At 43.1% G+C, this 17,537-nt stretch overlaps 1 protein-coding gene across 2 annotated transcripts in view; it reads left to right on the top strand.

Moving 5' to 3' along the window:
• The first annotated feature begins 303 nt into the window (after positions 1-303).
• The window catches only part of NTN4 (netrin 4), a 108,080-nt gene continuing 90,846 nt past the window's right edge, over positions 304-17,537 (top strand). For both annotated transcript variants that reach the window (XM_028105453.2, XM_028105452.2), the window contains exons 1-2: positions 304-468; positions 3,284-3,813. In XM_028105453.2, coding sequence (XP_027961254.1) covers positions 414-468; positions 3,284-3,813 — 585 coding nt within the window. In that variant the 5' untranslated portion in view covers positions 304-413. The remainder of the gene's footprint in view (positions 469-3,283; positions 3,814-17,537) is intronic.

The following is a 17,537-nucleotide window of genomic DNA, read 5'->3' as shown; positions in this document are numbered from 1 at the left end:
AGGACGCCCAGGAGGCAGCGGCGGCGGCGGCGGCGGCGGCCGGGAAGTGAAAGGTCTCGCAAAGTTCAGCGGCTGCTGCGGGCGCCGAGCCCCCGGCTAGCGGCGGAGGAGCCCGCGGGACGCTCCGCAGGGGCTGCGCGGCCAGGCCGGCTATGGTCCGGGGGCTCCAGTCGCCCCCGAGGTGCCCGGGCCCCTCCAGGCCGGTGCGCGAGGGTCACCCCACCGCCCGGCGCGGCCCCGGCCCGCGGCTCCCGGCAGCCGGCGCCCGCTGACCGAGCCTGGCGCCCCAGGAGGGGGAAGAAATAAAGAGCCCCAGTTCTTCCTGAGGACTGTTGGCGCTTCATCCCACAACCGAGAGGGCTCAGCTCCCTCGCGCACCCGCCCGGCCCGGGTCCTCCCGGCTCGTCCCGGCCATGGGGAGCTGCGCGCGGCTGCTGCTGCTATGGGGCTGCTCGGCGGTGGCCGCAGGTGGGTGGTGACGCTGCTGGGCCCCCACCCCCTTTCCCTCGCTCTTTCTGTTCCCCACCTCGGGACTCGGGGGTGCAGGGGAGAGCGGGCTGGGAGCGCCAAGCTCAGCTCCCGAGGATGAAATGAGTGGCCATGTTCCGCCTCTTTCCCCCGGGTCTCTGCCGTTTAAAATACTATTGATTTTTTTGCAACTGCGATACACATGCCCTTGGATAACCCGATATCCTGGGTGCGTCCTGCCGGAGATACCACGACCTTGGTTTCTTTCTCGGTTTGGGCTTGTAAAAAACTGCCTTTCCACTTTGTGAGGGAACAAAGGACCAAGCTCGCCATCCCCCGGCACTTCATGGCCTGAGGAATGATGGGGAGGGATGGCCCAGCGACCCTGGGCGCGCGTGGGCCGCGGAAGCTCTCTCGTGGAGAGCGATCGCCCTAGTCCCCGACCTCCTACTGGGCACGAAGGAACCAGGTAGGGACACCTGGGCGGGGTGTGTGCCCTTTCACCGCGGCAGTGGCTGGAATGCAGTGAGACCCCGGGCTGGGACGATAGGTGATCACCCTGGGTTGCACGAGCTGGCTGGCCTCCCCTAGGGAATTGGTACCCTGGCTGAGGCTCCGTGGGAGGTCGGAGGCGGGTCTGCTCCCTGTCTCGGTAACTGGACGACCGGCAGAGGCGTCGTCAGAGGCTCTCTCCCTCCTACTCCCAGCCCGGCTTTCCTGGGCTGTCCTTGGCCACCCGTTCCTAGCGCGCCGTTTCTTTAAAATTGGGAGCCCCCCTTCTGTTCCTCTCCCTCCCCCTTGCGGGTCACCTGGTTTCCAGTTAGGGGTAAGTGCAGCTCAGGGTGTGAAGGGGAAAGAAAGTGAGGGACTCTTCAGCCATCCAATCTCTCAAACGTTTCTCGTTTGCTCTAAAAAGGGGAGTGTGGGCTGGAGGGACGGACTGGTGGACAGAGAGCACTGGCGCACTGTACCTTCCCTTCGGCTTCTTCCACTCTGCCCTCAGGGTAGAGTGGAAGTTTTAGTAAAGCAAAGTTTTAGAATCTTCACCCCAAATCGGGCAGACTCAGGAGCATCCTTGCTATATTTGGATAGTTACTTCTTTAGGGATCTCCAAGTATTTTGTCCACCAATTTATCTGGCTCCACAATCTTTTCTGTACTTATTACTTCGGAGGCATTTAAAATGATTCAGTACTTTCCCCCAAGGAGCCATTAGAGGGCTAAGATTTTACCTTAATTCTTCTTAAGGATGCACCCCTGCCTGTATTTATGCATGCTCCCCAACCACAGAGTGAACTTTATTAAACCTTTCCCTTTTCAAACCATGTTATGGCAAAAACATGCAAGCAATCAAGAGGTTGTAAATAAATATCACAAGGCAACTGTTTCAAGTCAAAAATACTTGTACGGGCAGTATATGATTTTCCCCGAAATGCTTTGCAGGTGAGTCATGGCAGATTGTGTGTTTGGGTGATCCTGGCCACAAGCAACTGTTGCTCCAGCTAATCAGAACAGTGGCAAACAGGAGTCCAGGCATAATGCACATCTGAAATTGACATTTAAAAAAATATATGCCTAAGGAAGCCCTTTCTTTTGGTTGCAGAGGCTATGTGGGGCTGGTGATTGTCAGTCAGCATGGGAAATGTCTCTGTTCTAGTCTAAGCTGTCATTTGGGCTTCTCCAATAGCACGGTGATAACAGTTCAGAGGTGCTCTCCCTTAAGAAGCAGAAACGTTCAATTAGCCAGAATTTGGGGTTTGACTTCCTTTTCCTTCTTTCTTTCTCTGTTTTAACTTTTACAATAGATGATTTTGCTTAAGGTATTCATAATTAACATGACAAACCCAAATTAAAGGATTAAAATACGTAGTCAGGATGTTAATAAGTGGATAATGTTTATCATTTTAAGCAATTTTGAAACCTTAAAGTCTGTTGGACCTTTGTTTGGGTGGAAGCACATGTTTCTTTAAGAAGGTGTTTTAGTTCACAGATAATGTTTAAAGGTGCTCTTAGTGGCTGCCAGACTGTAAACATTATCCTGTTAAGCAAACAGGCAACTACTATATAATCTGTCATAGGTAGAAGCACTCAAGAGGCAGAGAGCATGTCAAATAAGCTTTTCTGCCATTTGGCAGTTTAGAGAGTTTTTTTCTTAGTTATATTTACTCAGTATTAAAAATAGATATTATGCCTCTGAGCTCCAGTGGTGTCTAGTTTTGCCTCCCTAAGTGAGATTCCACTGTATATTGATTAAATATCTCGTATTGCTTTTCCTAGGGAATTTGTCCCTTCACATTTTCGGATGAAAAATATAATAGAATAAAACATTTCCTCCTTGATGCATTCTAATAAGCACTTTAGATAATGCTAAGGACTCAAATTATATTTGAAAGACTAAATTGGGTGATCTTAAAAACATTATTGTTTTGGGGGATTATTTAAGTCATGACTTCAAAACAAACGTGTATATTTCAAATATAGGGAATGTTTAGAAAGCAAAGTACTTAAAAGGTTTAGGCCCATTATCTCTCCCCCAGTGTTTCCATTTTCCTTCCTCTCACCCTTTATCTGAAGTGATTTTTCTCCCTTTATGTGAATTGTGTATCTGGACATGAAATGCATGCACACACACATGCATGCTCACACACTGGTATAGACAAATGCACTATAAATGCAGAACGGTATTCGTGCTCAAATTTGATAGAATGTCCTCTTTAGTGGAAGTCTTAAGCTCTTTGGGGATAACTTGACTGTTGAAGACAGAAGAGCTTTCCAGATGCGTTTGTCTTGAATAACATAGGCTTTCCCTTTCCCAGGACTGAGTGGAGTAGTTGGAGTGAGTTCCCGCTGTGAAAAAGCCTGCAACCCTCGGATGGGGAACTTGGCTTTAGGGAGAAAACTCTGGGCAGACACCACCTGTGGTCAGAACGCCACCGAACTGTACTGCTCCTATAGTGAGAATGCTGATCTGACTTGTCGGCAGCCCAAATGTGACAAATGCCATGCTGCCCAGCCTCACCTGGCTCACCTGCCTGCCGCCATGGCGGACTCATCCTTCAGGTTTCCTCGCACGTGGTGGCAGTCTGCTGAGGATGTGCACAGAGAAAAGATCCAGTTAGACCTGGAAGCTGAATTCTACTTCACTCATCTAATTATGGTGTTCAAGTCCCCCAGGCCAGCAGCCATGGTGCTGGACCGGTCCCAGGACTTTGGGAAGACATGGAAGCCTTACAAGTACTTTGCAACTAACTGCTCAGCTACGTTTGGCCTGGAAGATGATGTCATCAAGAAGGGAGCTATTTGCACTTCGAGATACTCCAATCCTTTTCCATGCACTGGAGGAGAGGTAAGAGCCCACGTTTAACTCTATGCTATAAGTAAGGTAGAAAAATGTTACCAGCCCACATTTTTTTTAAAGCATGAAGGTGTACTTGTAGCAACATGAATGAAATTAGAATTTTTCATGAGCTTTATTTGTCATAAATTATTTCTCACCCTTAGATATGGATGCGTAGTCATTTTCAAGCAGGTTGTCCACTGGCTGGGTTTGCGCTGGAATTCTAAGGTTTTAATTTTCTTAATTTTAAGGAAGAGTAGACACATGGCATCATCACTATCCTCAAGGTTTAAAGGCTAATGATTTCTTCAGTTAGCGGGACTACTTACTGTAATTCTGAAGGAACAAGAGTTACCAAGACAGCCTGTTCCTGGAGTCCATGCGTGCTGGGTATCTTCCTGAAACTGTTAACATAAATAGGAAGTAAATAAAACTAAAGCCAAGGGAGAAAAAAAATCTGTTTGTCAGAAGGATACTTTTGTATAACAGTGGAGTTTTATTGTTAAGATTACAAGAATGCATCGCAAACAAATGGAGGGTACTGTGTTTTAAGATACAAAAGTTCTTTTTGGACTCACAGTTGCAGTTTAGGGACTTCTGTCTACCCTGGGCCCAAAACCATCTCAACCTCATTTTGCAAAACAGCCTTCTTAGCTACTAGTCCAATTCCTGTATGGAATGTTTTCTCTTCGTTTCATATTTCCCCTTCCCTAAAGGGAAAACAGGTCTTTTTAACTTATATGGATATACCTAGAAAGTCCCCCCCCACCCCCACCTAGCATTATGAAAACATTTAGAGAAAACTAAAATTAAGTGAAATCAGATTAAGAGAATAAAATACCATCATGTAGATCAAGAAATATGGATTCAGACGTGTGCCTGGCTGGCTCAGTCGGTAGAACTCACTCAGAGTCATGAGTTCAAGCCCCATGTTGGGTGTAAAGCTTACTTACAAAATAAAATAAATAAAATCATGTTTAAAAAATGATTCAGAAAAAAAGAAGAGAGAATATAATCTTTCTAATTCTGGCAGTGTTGTGAACACACAGACTAAATAAGTGGTTCTCAAGTAGGGGTGATTTTGCCACCCCCTGGACCCTCCCAGGGGACGTACAGCAATGCCTGAAGACATTTTTGCTGGGGGGAGGGACACTACAGGCATCTAGTGGGTGGAGGCCAGGGATGCTGCTAAACTTCCTACAGTGCCCAAGATAGCACCACTCCCCGCTCCCAACAAAGAATTCTTAGCCCTACATGTTAATAGTACCAGGGCTGAGAAAGCCTGGACTATGTGTGAGGCTTATGTCCAATGTATGTAGTACAATATCTACAAAGACCAAGGTAAGCTCTCTTTTAGTAGTCCTTTGTGTTAGTATTCACCGGCTTCCCAGATGATTGTACTTAGTAAATATTTCTTGAGCCCCTACTAGTGCTAGGCACCGTAGTCAGTGCCACTAATTCTGCCTTTGGTTTGGGGAGAGGGGTGCTTGCGAGTGGCCTAATGAAAAAACTGGTTTGGGAACTTCTTCCCCCTACTACCAAAGTCACATATGGACCTTAGCCATATTATCCAGATACTTCTGTGTGCTCTCTGCGGACCAGGCACAGTGCTGCTGGCATGGAAACCAAGTGGGATGTGGCACAAACAGCACACAGATGATCTTCCTGGTCTCTAAAGTTGGCACCTGGGTGGCTCAGTCAGTTAAGCATTCGACTCTCGGTTTGGGCTCAGGTCATGAGTTGAGGGTTGTGAGACGGAGCCCTGTGTGGAGTCTGCTTGAGAGCCTCTCTCGTCCTCTGCCCCTCTTGCTCATGCTCTCTCTCTCTCAAATAAATAAATAAATCTTTTTAAAAAAATTAAAAAAAATTAAAGTTGGCTTCATATTGTAAACCCTTGTGCACCCTGTCATGATGGACATTTTTAAAGATACCAGGACAGGAAAGAGACAGATAAGTTAGACTCATTGTTTTCTTATGTGGAGAACACTTTGTGTTGCAAACAAATGAATGGCTTGAACTCTCAAATTGCTTTGGAATTGATCCATATGCTCCTATCGGTTCCCTACATCTCAGTGCTACTGGGCCATGTGTATCTATGAAGTTGCAAAAATACAGTCTTTCAGTAACCAGATGACAGGCATGCTTGCTTAGCAAATTTCACATTGAATGTATTACAGTGGCCCAGCAATTACTTACAGATAACTAAAGTAACATTTATTTAACTTAGAGTGGAAGCAAAATCGTATCTTCTTTAAAGCCAAACTACTTATTGTCATCAAGCTTATTACATCAAATTTCAAGCAGAGAGAGACTAAAATTTATGTTACTTTGCCTTTTATATCCAGTCAAAATTTTTTTTTCACAGTAGCTGTTATTTCAGTAGACTTATAATTCAATGACAAGAAAAAAAAACCCAGGAGCCATCTGGTTCCCTCTAGAGTATTTTTGCAAGTATACAGCAAACCATCATAGAATAATCTTCCCTTCAGAGGACAGGTCTGGGAGTGAATCTTTCCCTCCTGAGTTGGAGAGTAGAAGAGAGTCTTCCTCAAAGATAAGGATCAGAGGACACCTCCCTGGAGGGGATTACTACCTATGTCTCCTGTGTTGCTGTGGAATATAAGTTAGTGCTGAGCTACAAATTAATTTTGCAGTACAACTCTCTATCTCCAATCTCCATCTTTGGAAATTGATTAGAAAAATAAGCCAATTACCCTAGGGTCAAATAAGTCGTCTCAAATTTCATTTATTGCTTCTTTATAATATTATAGACCTGTGTCTTCCCACATTCAATGTAAGACTTCTTAGGACTTCTCTAGGTATTGTCCTACTACTCAGGCTAACATAAATATATCCCAGACTCAATTTGTTTCCATTATTCATTCCAAAATACTTCTTTGGGCTTTTAGGGCCTTAGAGAGACCTGCAGCTTCATGTCAAAGAAATCAGATACCTCCATCTTCGGAGTTGAAGGCACCAGTCGTCTGAAAGAGGACTTTTAAAAATATGGGCCCCAATGGGGTGCGTGGGCGGCTCAGTCAGTTAAGCGTCTGCCTTCAGCTCAGGTCATGATCCCAGGGTCCTGGGATTGAGCCCCGCATCAGGCTCCCTGCTCAGCGGGAAGCCTGCTTCTCCCTCTCCCGCTCCCCCTGCTTGTGTTCCCTCTCTCGCTGTCTCTCTCTCTGTCAAATAAATAAATAAAATCTTTAAAAAAAAATGGGCCCCAAAAGCTACCCGGAAGAATACTTTTTAAAGTTAAAATCAAAGTTAATCTGCTACACAACAACTTCCTAAACTGGTCAACAGTTACAATGAATGTTTCTCCTATAATGTGTCTCCTTTGCAGGAGAGGAAACTAAGGCTCAGAGGTGAAGCGATTTACCCAACAACATTGCATTAGTTAGTTATATGGCAGAAGCAGGACTAAATCATGGGTCTTCTGACTGTAAGTCTAGTGTTTGTTCCACAAAACTATGTTCTCTCATCATTATTAACTCCCAAGAACTGCTCGCAGAAAGATGTCTGCATATCTCTCTTCTTACTCACTCTGTCACAATTTGTTATTCATTTGCATGTGACATGAAGGTGGAAAAGGCGGTACCAAACAGCTTTCTCCTGAGCAGGAGTGTCCTCTAAGATATCAGTGGTGTTCTGGGAATAAACGTTTCCACGACCAGACTAGGTTGGGAAACACTGAGTGGGTTTAGCAAAATTAACATTTGTAAATACATAAATGTTCTCATTATGTGTCCTGTGTTCCCAAGTGGGAAATATAGGATGTGACATTCCCAAACTTATGTACCCAACAGAAGAACCCTCTTTTTGCAGAACTCCAATTACTAGGTTTCAGAACCCCAGAGATCCACAGATCACAAGTTGGGAAGTGCTGGGATGGAGGTATTAATGCTCCCCAAATCCTGGTAAAAGGACAAATTGGGGAGATGTTCAAGGGGTACAAAGTTTCAGTTATGCAAGATGAATAAATTCTGGAGATCTAGTGTGCAGCAATGTGATTGTAGTTAACAATACTTCCTTGTAATTTGCTAAGAGGGCATATCAAGTATTCTTACCATACATATGCAAAAGAGTGGTAACTCTCTGAGATGATGGGTATGTTAATTAACTTGAACATGGTGATTATTTCACAATGCACGTGTACATCAAATTGTCAAATCATACTCCTTAAATATATATATATATATGTATACACTTCTCAATTTTCACATATACCTCAGTAATTTTTAAAAAGGCACAGAGAGGCCTGGTGCTTGGCATGGTTTGACATCAAGGCTCTATGCCTATTAGGGGCTTAATCTTCTACTTAGTTGGAGCAGTAGGTAATAATAACTTTGAAGCTAAAGATGAGAGGTTAGTTAGGCTTTGGGGGGATTCAGAGAAGCACCGTTGGACCCCCTCTGGGTACAGAAAACAGAAGTGAGGAGATGGAGCAAGTCATTTTAGGCTCTGCACAGTGAGGCCTCATGCAACGGGAGTTTCAGTTGTTACTGTTCAGGAGACAGCAATGTTCCAGTGACCCCACAGTACCTCTAGGGTGATGGAGTCATCATCTCCTTCGAAGTGCGCATTGCTGCCCCTTGCTCTATTAACTTGTTGCTAGAAGAGCTCTATTCAAAATTGAATAGCAACCAACCAAACCACACGGATTTTTTTCTTTTCCCCTCTGGGGCACTATGAATATAAAACATTCAAAGGGAGGCAGCAGCACAGAGAAGCCAAGAACAGAAGAAAGCTGGTCTCAAATGAAGCCCCAGGGAAGGATTGTGTCGGCCTTATTTGCCTCTGTATGCCCAGCATGTGAGCACATTGCCAGGATCACAGTAGGCATCCAGTAAATCTGTAACTGAATAAACGAGTGTGAACAGATGAGAGAGATGACAAGTAAGAGAATATCCTTAAATGACACAGAGGGAGAAATGAATACAAGCCTTGGGTAGGGGGGATAAGATTCAGAAACCCTGGTTAACATGGAGAAGTTGAACTGGTAAAAATATGAGATAAATTGTGGTTGGGGAAAGGCAATTGAGGACCTTAAATTATGTTTATTCATTCATCTGTTCATCAAATAATTTGGGGGCTGTTACGTGTCCAGTGCCATTCCAGGTGCTGGGGATATGGTGGTGAACCAAAGAGATAAAAGTCCCTGTCCCTGCGAAGCTTAGGTACTAGGGGAGGGGGGTGGAGGGAGCACAGAGAACAAATATTTAAGTAAAATATACAGTATGTCAGAGTGTGATAAGGACCGAGAAGAAAATAAAACAAGGTAGAGGATAGGGAGTGCTAGCAGGGAGGGCTTGCTGTTCCTGAAACAGATTGAAGGATTTGTGTTTGGTGGAATAGTCAAGAACTCTGAGTTCCTGCCAAGTTTCCCTGAGCGAACAAAATCTATAATTAAGGGTCCCGTGTCTTTCAATCTGTAGATATGGAAAAATGAAGTTGTGTATTACGACAAACATCGGTAAAAATCCCTCTTGCTAGTGTTTCTTAGAATGAGAGCATTTGAAAAGGAACCTAAATGTCATCAATGGAAAAACACATGACTGATGAGTAATCTGAAGCCTAAAGGGAGTTAAATGACTTGTCTATAATTACTCAGCTGAAATCCGTGTTTCCTGACTTTTAGCCCAGTGCTATTTCCACTATACTAGTCTGAAATTCCTTTGTCCCAAGTCAGGTGGTGTGAAAGATACAAAAACAATATACATTCCTTTCTTTTGCTGTCCTTACAATCCACTGGGTAAGAGCTTGAACATGATCATTGGGGGGCTGATTTATTAAATAATATGAGATGGTTCTTGATTAATTCCCAGATACATTGTGCAAATAATATGCCTTTTGGAATCTGAGTACTCATTTGTCTCTTTGAAGGATGTCTCTTTGGCCATAGAAGAGATCACATTTTAATATCTTGTGGTAAAGTCACTGGCACAAGTGTGCAGAAAATGATTAATTAATCATGTTTTTGCAGGTATTTACATTTACAATATGCTAAGCAATATTTAGGCTTTTAGCTGAAAAGATAAATACATGAGTCGGAATGCTTTCTCTTTGGTTAGCTACTTGTTTTCTTCAATCACTGAAATCTGCTTGTGCCTGTTTTTGCAGTAGCAATGGCCATGAGTCATGGGGGCAGCTAATATCCATGTGCCAGGCATTCTGTAGCATGTACCCTACCCCTTATTCTCACAAGAACCCTGGTAGTTGGGTCCAGTACTAACCCCATTCTACAGAAAAAGAAATTGAGACTTAGTGAGTCTGAGTAACTTGGTAAGACTCAAATAAGCAATGAGCCAACCCGTGCCAGAGCTGGGATTATTAGCTTGCCTTAAAATTATTTATATGATTAAGTTTTATTATATCTAAAATTTTTCTTAAAAAGTAAACTAGCTAGTAACTGCTTTAAGTAATTTTCCTAACAAAGTTATTCATCCAGTGTATTAATGTTTTGCTTGGAAGCATATTCCTAGCTATAATTTTGTTGAACTTCCTTGAAAATAAAATGTTGTATATATTTGTTTAGAGTGTTTCGATTATTAACACCCTGGGGATACTCCCTTCCTGTAGGGGTGGGGCTAGAAATTTATAATAGCGTTCTTCAAAAAAAAAAAAAAGCCTTTAATTTAAAGAAAATCCACAGGGTAGTTGTTAATTAAAATTATTTAAAGAGGCTACATAAGAACAGAGAACCAACCCACAGATTAAATCAATAAACTTTGATTTATTGATTTCAAAGAGTAGACTCTTCCTCCAAAAATACCTCCTTTCTAGCTATCAAAAAAAAAGTCTGTTAGTATCTGTTTGCTTGTTCACTTTGCATTTGTTCAATTGGTGGTTTAACTTTGCCAGTATTTCGTTAAAATATTCTGGAAACTTTGAGAAATCAGATTATAAAATGCTGAGTTAGCAATGAATGATTCACACTGAAAAAGTAAGGCCAGACAATGAAGAGCAGACGAGGAGCAGGCACCTGGAGGTCAAGTATATTAAGGCATACAAGAGGCGCTTCCTACCAAGGCATGGAGAACCCTAGAAACCAGAATGGTGGTGGTAGGGATTGGGGGCATTGGAAGATGAGGAAAATGCATCATGACAGAGAATACAGAAGTTATTGCTTCCGATCAGTAATGAGAAGTGTCTGAAAACTAGTAAATAGAACCTCTCCCTCCTCTGCACCCCCAGGTACTCTGTGTCACTCACACGTAACCATATCATGTCCCCTCTCTCTTCTACTCCTGTAGTGTTCACTTCTGAGGAACTTTGCCCCATCTATCCTTGTATATGCCCTGTGGCTCCCAGCCCCCCAACCTCTGTACCTGGCACAGGTCTGTGCGAGGCATAACTGTCCAAAATACATTTATTGAATTGAATCATATGACAATAACTACATATAAAATAATAATTCTGTTTATTAATTATCTTGGATGTTACACATCTACTACCAAGTGCTGATCTTTTCAAAGTAGTCATGATTCATTCATTATTTCTGTAAATATTTATAAAGTGTCTCCTATATGCCAGCTACTATTTTAGGAGTTGGAGATACAGAGCAAAAAATAAAGAATTCCTGCCCTTGAGCTTACATTCTAAATGTAAGATGCTAAACAAGGTAAAGTATATAGAATGCTCAACAGTGATAAGCGTAAAGGAAAAAAATAAAGCAGGGGAAGGGGCTAGAAAGTGGGGAGGTTTTTAATGTTTAGAAAGAACTCCTAGGGAAAGAAAGCCTCACCAAGACTTTTGAATAAGGACCTGAAGGAAAGCAGAAGTGAGCAGTAGACATATAGGGAAAGAGCAGAGGCCCCCAAGGAAGTGTGCCTGATGCCACCAGGACAGTGAGGAGGCTGGTGATGAAGCAGAGGGGTGGACGTACAGCATAGTAGGTGAGGTCAGAGATCAGAGACATATTTAGAGTGTGGGGCCTCAGAGTAGGTGTCAGGACAGCCCAAATTTACACCTCAATCAGCCTGTTAGTTATTTTTAGCATCCCCTTTCATTCTCCAAGTAGTCCCAATTTGGACTATAAAGTATTATAAGTTGTTATGATAAGATCACAGGTTTTTACTCTGGATGAGATTGGAAGCCATTTGGAGGAATTAAGCAGAGGGAAGAAATGGTCAATTTATTTTTCATAGGATCACTTTGGCTTATGTGTTAAGAAAAGACCAAAGAGGGAAGCTGGGAGACTGGCTAGAATTCTACTGTGATCATTCCGGCTAGATCTGACAGTGCATGGACAACGGGGAGCAACGGAAATGGTGAAAGGTAGTTGAATTCTAGATCAATTCTGTGGAGAGAGCCAACAGCCTCTGCTGACAGGTGGGATGCAGCGTGGGAGAGAAAGACAGGAGTAAGAATGCTTTTAGTCTGATCACCTGGAAGAATAAAAAAGGCCATTTACTGAGGTGCAGAAGACTCTAGGGAAGCAGATTTGGAGAGGAGTGCCAGGAGCTCATTTCGGGACACGTTGAGTATGAATTGCCTATGAGACATCCAAGTGGAGATACTGAGTAGGCAGCTGGATCTGTGAGTTTAGAGTTCAGAGGAGAGGTCTGGACTGCTATAAATTTGGGAGTCATCAGTGTAGAGGTGATATTGAAAACTATGAAACTGGATGAGATTATCAGGGAGTGCATGTGGATGAAGAGGAAAGTCCAAGGACTGAGTCCAGGGCAGGATCAAACTCAGTTCAGTGATGCTGCCATTACTAAAAAAAACACTTGCAAATCCCAAGGCTTATATGAAAACCAGTCTTGCCAGTCTGGGGGTCCAATGTTTGTTTAATTAAGACCTGGCATGCAGGGATGCCTGGGTGGCTCAGTCGTTAAGCGTCTGCCTTCGGCTCAGGTCATGATCCCAGGGTCCTGGGATCGAGCCCCGCATCAGGCTCCTGCTTGGCAGGAAGCCTGCTTCTCCCTCTCCCACTCCCCCTGCTGTGTTCCCTCTCTCGCTGTGTCTCTCTGTCAAATAAATAAATAAAATCTTAAAAAAAAATGCAAAAAAAAAAAAAAAAGAAAAAGAACCAGCATGCATCAAATAACATTGACTTTCCACAGTCAGGACAGCCGATGCAAATTCTAAAATGACAGTGTGAGGGAAGTCATAGGAGCTGCAACTCTAGGTTATCAAAAGACCAGAACGAATGGGGAGAAGGAAAAGTGCTGATTGTAGACTGAATGAGGATGGAAAAGGGAGAGGGAAGAGTACTGAAGGGAAAAGTTGATTTTAGCGACCTTCAGATTTTAAGTGCCTCGTATTCCATTTCATCTTAACCTGTCCCACCCTTCACCCTCTCTGACTCAAAATTGCAGCTGCAGGAGCAATTTTTTAGAATGATTATAAAAAATTATTTTTTGAGTGCCCCTGAGCCATCACAGTATCAGAAATTAAAATGTAGCATTGTACACATTTTTTCCTTAGTGTGTTGTGAAATTTGATTTGCAGAATGCGATGGAGGGCAGCTACCTAAGGCATAGGAACTATACGGTTAATCCCATTTAAGTACATGTGTTTACATTGTCACAATTTTTAAAATGTGTTATTAATATTTTATTTTATTTTAAAGATTTTATTTATTTATTCATGAGAGAGAGAGAGAGGCAGAGGGAGAAGCAGGCTCCCAAGGAACAGGGAGCCTGATGCGGGACTCGATCCCAGGACCCTGGGATCATGACCTGAGCCGAAGGCAGATGCTTAACCATCTGAGCCACCCAGGCGCCCCTGTTATTAATATTTTAATTAATGCTCACTGTATTAATGCTTAATTATTTTGCCAAGGAGGAGAAGAGAAGCCAACATTTGGAGATTATGGTAGAATGTGCCAGTTTCTGTGCCAGGCATTTTGCGTCCATCTTGCTGTATCTCTAAGGAAAAAACTCTTTTCCTGGATGGTTTGTCTTGTTAAGGAACAAACAAAAAACACCAACCCTCTTTCTACATTATATTTCTCTTCTCTTCCTAAACTTCCTGCAAATGATAGAGGAACAGAAGCCTTTTCAGGCATCAGCTGTGTTTGCTGATGTTACTTTACACTTTAAAATTACAGTTCCTAAAACAATAAAATAATTGTGAAAAATACATGCTTTCTACATGACATCATGTTCATTTGTGCTAACATTATATCTTTTGGCTGCCACTGAAAAGAGCTTCTACGTTTCAAATTAGATTGGAGAAAATGTAGTCACTCTCTTATACTGTTTAATCTCCATTAAGGTCTATTGTTTCCTTTTATTCCAACCAATCTGACCCTTTGGGGGTCTTTGAGGTTTTCCATCAATTTCTCTTGTAATCAATGCTATATTTCTCTCAATGCTATATTTCTCTGGCCCTATCTCTAAACGAAAGCAAAGGTCAATGGAGGACATTTCAAACCAATGATCTATTAGAAGAACCAGGCACCTCACTCCCCAAGAACCCTCATCTTTGTTGTTTCCCACCCAAAGGGGTGCAACTCACCTCTTTGTAAGAGTAGCTTCCTCCATGATGATTATCAAAGTTCAGGAGAATGTAAGCCCACTGGGGTTCCTTTGGGTGGAGTGTAGTGAGGAGGTATAATTTGCAAAAAAAAAAAAAATCGCAAGGTGACTGTCAACACCTGCTCCCCAATTCCTTTCCTCCCCAAGTGCGCTGTCAATTCCGGTGTGTTTTCTTTCAAATTTTCATTTCTTTCCCCAAAGCGTCTAGTTCTGTCACATCAGACCAGTTCTTTTATCTCTCCTCTGGCTCAAAATAAGAACGTGTGAAATGAACATGGAGTCTGCCCCCATGATTTTTCTCTCTGGAATCTTCTATTGCTTCTCTCATCTCCATTGCCCCCTTATGTTCCCATCACATTCCAATTCTACTGTTCACCGTCTTGCTCCTTCAGCTAGACAGCTGAACTCTGCTGGGAAAAATTCAAAACACGACAGTGCTGAGAGATGCCGCTACGAATTTATGTTTTCCAGTCTAATCTGGCCCTCAAACTTCCCTGGAAATCCTTTATTCTTAGCCCTCTTTCATTCCTGGAGTGAGTCTTTCAGAGCTTCTCTCCTCTCCCTGAGATCCCTCCTCACCACCACCCCACTTCCTCTTGCTTTCAGCTAAAGAGCTTGCCTCCTACCTCACTGAGAAAATAAAAACTTGTGTGAATGGCATCACAGGCTAACCCAGAAAGGCCCCTCAAGGCAAAAGGTGAGATTCATTCTCAATTCCTTTCTCTCCCTCAGCCCGTGGCAGTCATTTACCGCGACCTGTTCAGTTCTGCTCCTGGGGTCTGTTTTGAGTATGCATGCTTCTCTCCGTCCATACACAGCCATCCTGGTGCAAACCACCGTGATTTGTCACCCGTACACATTATTGCAATATTCTTCCGAATGTTCTCGCTGTTCTGTCATGCTTGCTCTCCAATCTCTTCTCTATGCCACACTCTAAAGGGGCTTTTTAAAATCCAGAATGTCACTTCTCTGCTTAAAAGAGACTTTTAAGTGACTCCCCAGTTCCCCCATAACATAGTCCACATTCTTTACTGTGGCCTGCCAGGCTCTTTCCAAATGCCCTGGTCTTGCCTCTCATCACTGCCCCTTCTGCCCTCCTCCAGCTGTCCCTACTGAGCTACTTGTATTACTCCAAGGCGCCAGGCTCTCTCCCACCCTCTGTGCCATGCACACGTGCTTCTTTGTCCTGATGCTCTTCTCTTCTGTTCCCTTCCTCCAGTCCTACCTCATTCACTTAGCTCAGTTGTCAGTCAAATATTTTTTTGGATGGATATGTTGAGGGATAGATTATTCATCCCTAAGGGCTGCTTAAACTTCACCTCTTCCTGAGATTCTGGGTAGGTGCACCACACCTGTGTGTCACACAGGTGCACCCATGGCGCATGCTCACCTCTGTCACAGCATTTATCACATTGTTCTGTGAGCCCCTTAAAGTAGTTCAGACTGCCCTTTGAGACATACTATCTTAGCATCTAACATGCTGCCTGACATGTTAAATAGATATTTTTTAAGTAAGCGAACTCTGAGGCATTATTGTTGTTAATATTATCAATGATAACTACTTATTGCTTTTTGTGGCTTGAAGCATTTGTATGCAGAGTCTCTGGTATGCAGATACACTAAACAGTCTGGGAGATGACTTGCTGCATGTCCCCTAAGTTACCATTTAGGATGACAGATCCTAAGGCAGTTGATCAGTACAGTTTCTCAGTAAGGACAATGTCATAGGTTCTGTGTATTTGCAAACCCAAACCACAGGCTCTATTCCTAATCTGTGAAGGCCTGACACAGATGGAAAGGTACGAATTTATCACTACCTCTCGAAAGACAGTGAAGGGTGCATGGAAGGTTAACTGGGGGATTTTGTTTAATTGTCTATCAGTGTCATTGGAAATGATTGCATAGAGGGCCTCCTGATTATGCTTCTGCAGTGTTTCCAGCTGGGATTCTTCTCACAATCCTATGTTGGGTACAGGGGTGGTTATTTCGTGATTCTAGGAAACAGTCACCTCATGGCCACGCCTCTGGACAAACTTGGGTAGCTACTTGGTTCACTTAGAAAAACTGAAAACCTTGTTACTCCCTTTCCCTGAGAATTGCTATTTCAAGTAACCTGCATTTATAGAGTTCAAAGGAGAAACTAGCTTTGAAGAAAGAAGTTTAAATATTATTTCCTTTGACAAAACAGACAAAAATACTTTTAAAAATAAGATTTGGAAGCTACATCTCTTTCCAGTTGCCTGAAATTCGTTGTAGTATATTCCTGCCTTAAGGTGTTTACAGTCCAACTGATACTTCTTTTTTTTACGATTTTATTTATTTGGGGCACCTGGGTAGCTCAGTTGGTTGGGTGTCCGCTTTTGGCTTAGGTCATGATCCCAGGATCCTGGGATTGAGCCCCACATCACATAGGCTTCCTGCTCAGCAGGGAGCCTGTTCTCCCCCCCCCTCCCATATTCTCTCTTGCTATCTCTCTTTCAAATAAGTAAATAAATAATCTTTAAAAAAAGATCTTATTTATTTGAGAGAGCATGAGCAGTGGAGAGGGGTAGAAGGAGAGGGAAAAGCAGGCTCCTTGCTGAGCAGGGAGCCCAGTGCGGGGCTCAATCCCAGGACCTTGATCCCAATTGAGACTTCTGAATTGCTGTCTTTTAAAGGATGACTAATAATTGAAAGGTGGAGAAGGGAATTCCATGGAAAAGTGCACATGTATAAGGAAAATCAACCCTCAGAATGGTTGGAGCCTATGGCATGGTGGGGAGTGAGGAAGGGTGAGGGATGGGGGAAAGATGAGGCTGGCCTTGGAGGATCAAGTCAGACTATAAATGGTCTAGTGTGTCCATATTTTGGACTTGAGCCTATAGGTAGTGGAGACCAATCAATAGCTCTTCTGGGTAGGGATAGCCTAATCAGCACGTTTATGAAAAACAACTCAGGGAGCAGTGTGAAAAATTCTTGGGCAAAATTTATGAGATTAAACTTAATAGTGATAAATATGAATTCCTCTTTTCAAAGATCAACTGTTCTACCACCAGAGAGGTGTGACTTATCAGCCATTCATGTGAAAAAGACCTCAGGGTTTCAGTTGACTGTAATCTCTGTATGAGTCAACAGTATATCATGACTGCCATAGAAGCTAATGTAACCTTGGGCTACATTAATAGAATAATGTTTCAAACAAAGGAGAGACTAGTCCTTCTATTGTGTTTTCTCATCAAAGCATAGCTAGAATATTATGTTCAG

Source organism: Eumetopias jubatus, unplaced genomic scaffold (genome assembly GCF_037043125.1).
Source record: "Eumetopias jubatus isolate StellerSeaLion01/CBP00866 unplaced genomic scaffold, mEumJub1_p1.0 scaffold_8, whole genome shotgun sequence".
NCBI lineage: Eukaryota > Metazoa > Chordata > Mammalia > Carnivora > Otariidae > Eumetopias > Eumetopias jubatus.
This window is presented reverse-complemented; position numbering and strand designations above follow the sequence as displayed.